General features: G+C 39.5%; 1 protein-coding gene across 1 annotated transcript; it reads left to right on the forward strand.

Moving 5' to 3' along the window:
• Positions 1 to 2,959: 2,959 nt before the first annotated feature.
• LOC112564591 lies at positions 2,960 to 6,592 on the forward strand. Its single transcript, XM_025239515.1, has 9 exons — positions 2,960 to 3,123; positions 3,370 to 3,549; positions 3,722 to 3,892; positions 4,075 to 4,218; positions 4,499 to 4,619; positions 4,798 to 4,975; positions 5,373 to 5,469; positions 5,806 to 5,891; positions 6,362 to 6,592. The coding sequence occupies exons 1-9, from the start codon at positions 3,021 to 3,023 to the stop codon at positions 6,392 to 6,394; spliced, it is 1,113 nt and encodes a 370-aa protein (XP_025095300.1). The 5' UTR covers positions 2,960 to 3,020; the 3' UTR covers positions 6,395 to 6,592.
• Positions 6,593 to 9,872: the final 3,280 nt, after the last annotated feature.

Consider the following 9,872-nt stretch of genomic DNA (forward strand, 5'->3'; position numbering starts at 1 on the left):
GCTTGACCACACACTGGGTTAGCTCCCCTAGCCAGGAGACCTGGGATCTATATATATAGAGGAAACATGTGGCTTGTTCTCCTTTTACCCTTTCACTCTATTTTTACCCTTAAAGTAAGATAATTAGATTGAAGAAGCAGTAAGTTATGTTGAAGTTAAAGAGCGCATGTGGTTGTACATTGGACAGACTGACAGGCTAAAGGGAATAGAGAATGTAAACAAAAGGTGTTTACGAATTCTTTCTAAACTGGAGCTTCAGACTTCATTCTTTCTACAAGAAGACAACACATTTTTCATGTTAGTTCTCAAACGATTTTAAAACTTCTTGCACTTATATTATCATGTACAGATCACAAGTGATGTAAAAAAAGTCAACAACAGAGGTAATCTGCTTCTCATATACGGATACCAGTCGTATGGAAGTAATGATTTGAACTCACGCCAGCGAGGCCGGTCTTGGGCCCGCATGAGAATGTCCCCCCTTGAGCAGCCGGTACACATCTTCACGTTAGTCACCTAGCATTTCTTCTGTTTGCCACGGTGTCGATCGCCTTCAAAGTAACCTCGGAAGACAGTATATCGCGAATGAGCCTCTCAAGCTAGATGCTGAACAGCACCCCAGACAGATTTCATCCCTGGCGTACACCCTTGGTCACAGGAAAGAGATATTCCTCTGCATTATAGGAGAAAACCGAGCTCCTTGAACCGTCGTACAGTACTTTGATGGTGCGTAGCAGACCTTCGTGCACATTTAATGAGCACATCACGTTCCATAGCCCCTCGTGCCATACTCTATCAAACGCCTTCTTAAAGTCAATAAAGTTATGGTACAGATCTTTACCATAATGAAGGTGCTTTTTTTATTTGACTGTTAAAAATCTGCTCCATAGTTCTCCTACCTGCCTGTTCCTCAGCTAGAATCACTGCTGCCGAGTAGAGGTTGCTTCGGATCACGTTAAGCCACTCGGGTAGCTGATCATGCTGATAGCTCTGACACTGCCTCACATAACCTTTATTAGGCAAGATAACATCCAGGGACTGCGTCCACTCTTGTGGCCACTGCTTGGTTGCCCAGATCTTTTGGCATAGTGTGATAAAAGCCTTCACTATCTCTTCTCCACCGCCTTTGATCTACTCCGGTGACATTGTTTGCCCCTGGGAACTTTCCTCCCTTCAGACTCCGAATAGCCTGCTCGACCTCATCGCGTAGAACTTGCAGGTCCTCTAGGGTGGTGTTCTCTTTCTGGATGTCATGAAGTCTGTCGTAAGAGGGTAGTTGTAAAGCTGCAATTCTCCGTCCACCCATTGATCATGAAAATATCCAGCACCAGAAACAAATTATATGACTAAGTATCAATCAACAAAGACTATTACTTATACCATTTTATGTCTTCTGGGTTAGTAACTTAGATTTCTAAAGGACAAAATTTTATACAGACAATTTGTATTCCATGAATACAAAACCATATTTTCTTTGTATTACTCTTACTGTTTTACATGTGTTGACATTCAATTAAAAGCAAAACACTAGCAAACCAAACGCCCACTGACAATTCACATAGAAAACCCAATAGAAAACAAATACAGACAAAGATATGTAATCTTTTGTAATAAGGGTCTTTCGTTTAAATCGGTGTCCTATGGCAACCAGTACTTAGCAGTTCTCTTAGTTTCATACCAAATTGGAAAAGAGGGTCGAGCGTATATGTCTGTATATGTTGTCTATCGGGTTTTTTTAGGTGTCTTTGTGTTCCCTAAGAAATTTTGAGCAATTTCTCAGGCATTTAACCTCAAATGATCATACCGAAGTTTTGGCACCACAATGCTGGTTTTCATTATTAGAAATGGGTACTAGTAGCAAATGTATGAGATTCTTACATGTAGGATATAGGACAATTTTAGTTGCCTACATTTGTAATGATTTTTGCTTCCTCCCAACAGGTCTCTGCAATATTCCAATATTCTGTACATAGTCTTAGTCCTTCCTGTGAGAAGCTGACCGTCGTTGTCTTCGATATCTGAAGATTTGGGAACATATCACATTTAGGGTCTTTAGTAACTGAGAGGCTTCTATGACTGTTACCTAGTGTCATTGCCTTCTCCTACAGTCTTGAGCTTCAACCCGGTTTTCTCTCGCGGCTTTTATCTTCTTACCTCGCCTATCAAGATTAAATCCAAATTACTTTAATGTAATATGCCTCTTCATGCTTTTCAATTAATCTGACTAATGGATATGGAAAGGTGAAAAAATTAGGAACTGTCTAAACACCGAACACAATAACTATTTTTTTAAATATACGGTAAACAATCGGTCCAGCACAATTTATGTTGCGCATCGACGACAGCTTGCTGACCATTAGAAAAAGTAAAACCTGAAATTGTCTTACAAACGAACCTGTGCACCAAGAATGTTCAGTCAATGTCTATTCAGTAGACTTGCAGAAGAACTGTTCAGTCTTATGGCACAAAACAACCAAAGCAACAAATCCTGCTGAAAAATGTCTAGGTGTTTAAATCAGTAACTCTCCTAGTAAACTTCTAGCAGCATTGACTGCAAAATATTTTTATACGAACTCCCCAATTTTCATTACCAATCCTACCACTGCACTTTGTTATATACGCTCCCTAGAAATTAACTCATTTGCATAAACCAACACTTTCACTGTGAAAGAGCAGCAATATCAACAAACAATCTGCATAAGCCCATAGGAAATACCCCGATTCGGAAAGAAAAAGAAACAAAAAATCTCGACGCTGTAAAGAAGGGATGGGTTGACATTTTAAAAGACCGATACACTAGGGGTCGGCGAGAACGACAGAGTTTAGTTTGTATGTCTGATGAAAAAAGTAGGAACGGATGATTGGAACACTTAAGGGTACTTGTATGCATGGAGGGTGGGAGAAGCTAAATTAAACAGGCAGGGTTTCCTTACCGGCAGGTATAAGAGAATGGATCTGAGTTGACTCGACACAAGGCAAAAGCCCGTTGAACCCTTTTCATTTCTGAAAACAAGGCCATCATGAAGTGTCTTCTTCTTCTTCTCAGTCTTACGGGGCTGTCGTCTGCCATCTTCGTTAACAACGCCGCGTCGAGATGTCCCATCACTGTTTCGCAGGCTGAAGGTAAGCAGTTATTCATCATTCGTAGTACACAATCGTGGTTTACAAATTTATGATATGACCACAGTCAGCTTGTTTGTAGGAATAGCTGTCAACTAAATGGAGACATCAAAAATATCTCTTTGCTACGTAACACTTTCTGTCAGGTCAGGATGATAGAGTATTTATATTTTAAGGACCTGACTATTTTAATGCAAGTATAATTTATAAGTTTTTTTGAGTATATATTCTTTTGGTGTATGGTGACAGAGGTGTGCGGTGCCTTGAGGAAGCGCAGCAACCACTTCACTGCTCACCCGACAGAGTGCGCTGCTTTCGTCCAGTGTGATGGTCTGGCACAGGCCACCGTCACCGCCGTACCTGAGGGCACCATGTGGGACAACGAAGTGGGAGCCGCCGTCCACCTGCAGGCCAGCAGCTGCCCCCAGAGTGAGCCTCAACCTTTAGCATTTTTCTAACATCTTTGCTAGACTTATGTTCTTTAGCGAAATATTCATTCATAAGTAGATAGAGTCTGTGGAAGGTGATATTTTTTCTGTCTTGAAATTGCCAAACTCAAGCTCAGTGTCTTGTCCTTCCCGACTGTTTTGGCCACCACCAGGTCCCTGCCGTATAAATCACGACATCAGTGACTGCAGCACGTGCTATGGTTACCTGACCTGCCAGAACAACGAAGTTGTCTCCGCTTACTGCCCAGACGGCCAGAGTTTCAGCAGAACCGAGTCACGATGCGTTTCTGATCCCACATGCCGAAGGATTGCCGAACAGGAAAGTAATTGAATTTCTGTGTGCTTCTGTTAGGGTTAGATTCTAGGTAACCAATCACGAGTTTTACTAACATACCGAAAAATCAAAATTTTTTTTCTCATCTGAAACACTGTGTGTAATTTTTCAACATTCAATTATGACCAGTCTTCTATATAAAAAAAAAAATAATTTTTTTTAAAATAACAGCTCTGAATTCCTGCACACCAATACCCAACACCAACGCTTACAGAAGGACTGGACTATCGCGTGGTATTCCGTATTCTGTTGACGTCACCTGTCCCGCTGCAACCGTCATGAACACTACGTCATGCGTCTGCGTCCACAGCGACGGTAAGCAGTGATGTATGTCACTCAGGCTACATCTTGTCTTGCCCACAAAGTTTAGGTTAAAGAAATCCTTGCACGAAGAAGTGTAATAGAGTAATCGCATCATTAATACAACTTTACTAGAGCGAAACCTCGCACACACACACACACACAAAATCGTTTATATATAAATTTATGTATATATATATATTGATATATAAAGTGATTCTTGTCTTATGCAAGGAAAAAATGTTTGCTTTCTTACAGATAATCAGTCCGGTATTGAACTGTGTTTTATTTTCAGTCTGTCCAGTTGTCCTTGGTGATCTTCAGAACCTAGAATGCAAAGGCGAAACCACCCAATATTCTGTTCAAGGTCTGGATACCAACGAACTCACTGGCGACTTCACTTTCACCGTTAGTGGGTAAGAAGATAACTGTTCTTTTTTTCATGTTCATGTCTTTTCTGTGCCAACGGTTCAATGTGTCCACTTTTCTTGTCTACACATTCTCTCAAACAAAATAAAAGGCACTCAAAAACACACAACACTAATGCATCCTTGTAAGCTTATTTGAAAATGTCCTAATTTGCTTTTCTGGCAGCTTAACCATCAGCAACGCCGCATCAGGAGTTGTCGCTCTTGCGAGCAACTCTCGGTTTGATGCACCAGGATGTGATCATCCGACCTTTGAACTTGTACTGGACACTCTCCAGCGAACTGTCACACTGACAGCAGTCAGCGTGGAGCCTAAGACTGCGACAATCTCAGCACAAATATCGGTACTCTGATTATTTACCCACAACATAGTTTCTTTGATAACCGACAGAACACGATATGTTCGCTTTCTTACTCACAACTTTGAGTGAACTTTCTAATTAAGTCTCGATCCAATGAAAGTTTAAAAAATGAAGTAAGTTGTAGGCATAACGCTGATCTTGTAAAGGACAAGGATGGAAATATTTCAACCCTTTCTACATTTAGCTGTATAATATATTTTCTCTTTGTCTTTCAAAGCTTTTATACAAATGCAAAAAGGCTATTTTCAAAGATATAGATATACAAAACAGATTTAGTTGTGCAGACTGGTTTATATATATCATATACATTATTTCGCATTTTTTTCTTTACATTTTATAGTCTCATGTGCATGACGATAAAGTTTTTATCACTTTCCAGAACCCTTCCAACGTGAACGAAATCCGAGTTGAGCGTCGGGGAGTCACCATTGCCCTTTACATCAACGGCAACAAAGGAGGCGAAAGTAGCGTTCTCGGTAAGTCTCGCTGTAGTCGGAGACTACTTATTTTAAAAAATATTTTTACTGTAAAGAGAAATACAAAAGCGAAACCAACTTCGTCATTATGTCTACTTTGTACTCGTGTGGTCTGAAAGTACCGCTTGGATGACAATAATTCTTTACACGCTGGGAGAAATGCGAGGACAGCATTTGGAAAAGTAGAAAGATATTTTCTCTAATATTTACAAGAAAATTATCAGTTTATGCCTGTTTACTCAGCCTGTGTTGGTGCTTTGTGTGTGTGTGTGTGTGTGTTGTAACCCTAGTATCTATGTTGTGGACACCAAATCATCTCTTTTGTCTCTTCACTAGGAGCTGAACGTCTAGCCAGCACATTGTGCAGCTTGGACATTTGCAATTCCTTCAACAGGAACAGCCTCCAAGGCCAGATCAGCAGAGTGAGTGTTTCTCATTGCAAATGTTCTGCACATCACGATATATGAATATAGAATCAGCACAAATAAAACAAAATATATATACACAAGGGGATATGCTATTCGCAAATTTGAAACTGTCAATGTTGATCAATTACCTTCTTCTGACCCATGTGGGGAGATTACCAGAAAATCATCTTCATCAAATGTTAACTGTACGTATTCATTGTTTAAAAGTCTCAGAAAACATATTTGTTAAAATAAATACTATTATTGCTGAATTTCCCTTCCAGAAGTATTGTCAATTTGTTAATGCATCAAGCGACAACAAAACGTGAAGAAGCTTATGTCAAACAGCTGAATAAGATGTGTATGACAATACTTCTACTACCAAAAGCTTTTCTTGAACTAATTATGAAATTATCAATGTGAAAAAATGCTTAACCTGCCGTTGTTATATTTCATATTAATTTTAGATGAATTTTAATTTTCAGGTGAAACTTGTGCGTGAGTGCAGATCACAGTAGTGATCAGGACATCGACTGCGACTACAGCAGCTCTGTACCTTCACTGCCTACAGTCTTCTGGCACACGAAGATAACAATAGTATTTGACTAAATTTGTGTGCACTTGACATGGTACAAAGTAATAAGCATGTCAAACTATTGTTTTCTGTAATACTGACTTTGTCAAGTAAGATTGTTTGACAATAAATTGCTATCCGCAAAATCTTTGGACATTTTTTGAAAATATTTTGCAAAAAATGCATGCTTTTATTGGATTGCTTGACTGCTGGAGAGTGCCATTGGCATCTTGTTTGTTCAAAGTGAGAGTTACCAAAAATAACAAGTCTGAATCAGTGACACTATAACCAGTCTCTTCCATTCGAGCCACTATGGTCGACGAAGACAAAGTCGGATTTCTAGGTCCAGAAGCATCTTCTGCCACACACATGTAGTGCATCAATATCCCTCTCTGACTTAAGGATTCATGAATACTTTTATATCTCTAATAAATCAGTAGCTCTATCCTAGATAAAACTTGACAAAAATTGATGTATCATTTATCCGCTCATAAGGCGATAGTACACCAAGAATTTCTATTCTAAATTGTCAAATGTCAAGGGTATTGGTAACGAAGATACAAGAGTATTAATCAAGTTAACAAACTTGTCTATAGAGTTTCGGTGTTACAGAATCGGTCGAACGGCAACATATTCTCTCTGTGCCGTTTAAATTAATGTAACTCCGTTAATTTTAAAATTGTTGCCTCGATGATGTCTTCTAGAAATTCGTCGTGTACATGCTCTTAGCGTTTCCCCACTTACGTCTGTTTATCAAATAAAAATGTGAAGTATAGAAATTGAACAAAAATTACAATCTGAATATTTTCTTGAATACTTCAAGAAGCAATATATTTCTTTTCAAAATACGGTCATTACTAAAGAAGGTATTTTGGTGGTTTATGCAGCATTTTTGGTTATCCAAGGTGTGGTGCGAATGCAGTGAACTTATATTTCTACCGCAAAATTTGCATTGCACAGAAAAAGCACCTCATTTCAAATTCTTAGTTTTCGTAGCTAAATAAAGGAAACGGTTCCTAAAAATAGATACCCTCAACAATCACTGATTTTTTTATGGCTACGAATGAGATTTTGTCAATACCTTTTTCTAAGGGATGCTAAATGAAGGATAAAACAATAAATAGTTATTTTTGATAATTATACGCAAAAACTTCCTATTGCCCTCAAATGTTTCTACAATCAGCGAAAATTGTTTCCTCAGACATTTAAAGCTTATTAAATCCCGGTTCAATTATCTATCTTATAACCTCTAGCAATCATTGTGTACGTTACTCACAGTTTATCGTCCCGCTTGTCACCCTCCACATCTCCAGCAACCTAGAATCCTAATACATGTAACACAAATACACTCCCCGTAGAAACGGTTGATCCTTACCCTGGGTGGGTGGGGAGGTAGGATAGGAACTCTTTGATCGCTCCGTGTAACTCGGCGGTTGCCGACACGTGTCTGGCGGTGTCTGGGGTCACGGAGGAGGTACTCAGCGATGACGTCACGGGGCTAACGGTGCTCCTAGCCCAACTGCTGCTGGACCAAAGGTGATCAAGGAATGGTCCGGTGAGGCGGATCTTCCTCATCCAGAAGGGTTCCAATTCATTCAGCCCATACAATAAAAACCTCGTCCAGGCGAGGTTAATCTACAAGGGGTCAGTACCGGCCGCATCCAGCGTCGATGGACACTATACCTTGCTCTAGTATGTAATCTAAACTCGGGAGATTTACATGTCGTGACTCAGGCACATCTTCTTCTTCAATATTCCGGGTCTGAGTAAATTTTCTACCTCTTTCCCGCCAAAATCCTACTGCTGAACCGTGTTCACCATAAACTTCATGTCACGGTTAACCCTTTCTCCTCTAACGTTCTCATCCATTCTCTCATACATTCTATCTACACTTGCAGTCCATAAGTCGCGAAGGGATCAAAATAATGTGGAAAACACGAAAGCATGGACTGGTCGTTACACCTATACCCTTAGGACCTGCCTTTTTGGCTTTCCGTGCTGCTATGGTATATGCATCTTGTTTATTTACATCTACTGTTTGTTTTATATCACAAAAGGAAAGATTTCATTAAAGAAACCACGCAGCTCTTAAAATGTAATTGGCACATATATACAATATATACAATTCAAAATACCACATTTATTTAGAAAGAAAAATCTGTCTAAATTCTACAGTCGATTGCAAATAACGTGAACTGTAACCCTGAAGCTCTATCATCACACCATCCTTACAAAATTTGCATAAACCAACAGGAGAGCATACACTTGATTCGTTCAACGAAAGACACAGCTGACAACTAATATTCATGAATCTGCTTAATCTTAAACATCTAATATATATTTTCCTTAAAAATTATTTATTTGCATAAACCAACAATGGGGCATAGTCTTGATATGTGAAATGAAAACCAACTGATCTGCATAAACGTGCAAAATTTTAAACAGCCATCCGGGTGGAAAGATTCAAAAGAAATGGACAATAAGAACAAATGAAGGATGGGCTGAGATTGTGAGACACCTTTATATACAGGATTGGCGATGACGTTGAAGAGTTCTTAGGTGTGATTGAAAAGTGACAATGGCTGCCGGGGACCCGAGACATAATACCGATTTATGCATGCGTGGGGCTAAATTAAACAGACTGAGGTTTGTTACCTGCTACAGGTATAAGAGAAAGGATCTAAGTTCACTCAGCGCGAATCTGTAGCCTGGTAAACAAGTATTGGGTCGACAGAAGGCCGTCATGAAGACCCTCCTCCTCGTACTCGGCTTGGCGGACCTGGCCTCCACCATCGTCGTTAACAACGCAGCAGCCAGGTGTCCTCTGACAGATGCAGAAGCGGAGGGTATGTAGCTCTTCATCATTGTAGTGTATACTTGCAGCTCTCCAACAGCTTTGTCAAACAGGCGTCTAGCTTTGCTTTCTGTCTTGTTTCCTTTCTCGCGTGTTGGCTCGAACAGGGAGGAAACGTTTAACTCGGTCCTGACGGCAATTACGAAATTTATGAAGTATGTAACTCTGTAAAGAATATATTCCAGTTTTGAATCAGGGGTTCAGTCTCTAAAATACCAGATAGTACTGAGCAGAAAAAATTAATTTATGTGATGGTTTGTTATCAACAAGCTCCAAGGCTGCCGTTCAAAATTAAACCAGAGTAAAAATAATTCCCGATATCTAAACATTACAATGTCTCAAACTGATGGTGGAAACTGATTTTTCATGAGTGACACTGTGATTTTAAATGTAAGAGGTTGATGAAACAATATTTATAAATTTAATAGAGTTCTTGTTTCAACTTAAAGTTTTAATAGTTACCCTTTGGTTTTTGCAAGCAATGTTACCAAAAAGCTATTCAAAAATAATATGGGATTAAGAAAGGCAGACAAAGTGTCGGTGTGTCTGTGTGAGTCATCATCTTGTG

This window comes from Pomacea canaliculata, linkage group LG5 (genome assembly GCF_003073045.1).
Source record: "Pomacea canaliculata isolate SZHN2017 linkage group LG5, ASM307304v1, whole genome shotgun sequence".
NCBI lineage: Eukaryota > Metazoa > Mollusca > Gastropoda > Architaenioglossa > Ampullariidae > Pomacea > Pomacea canaliculata.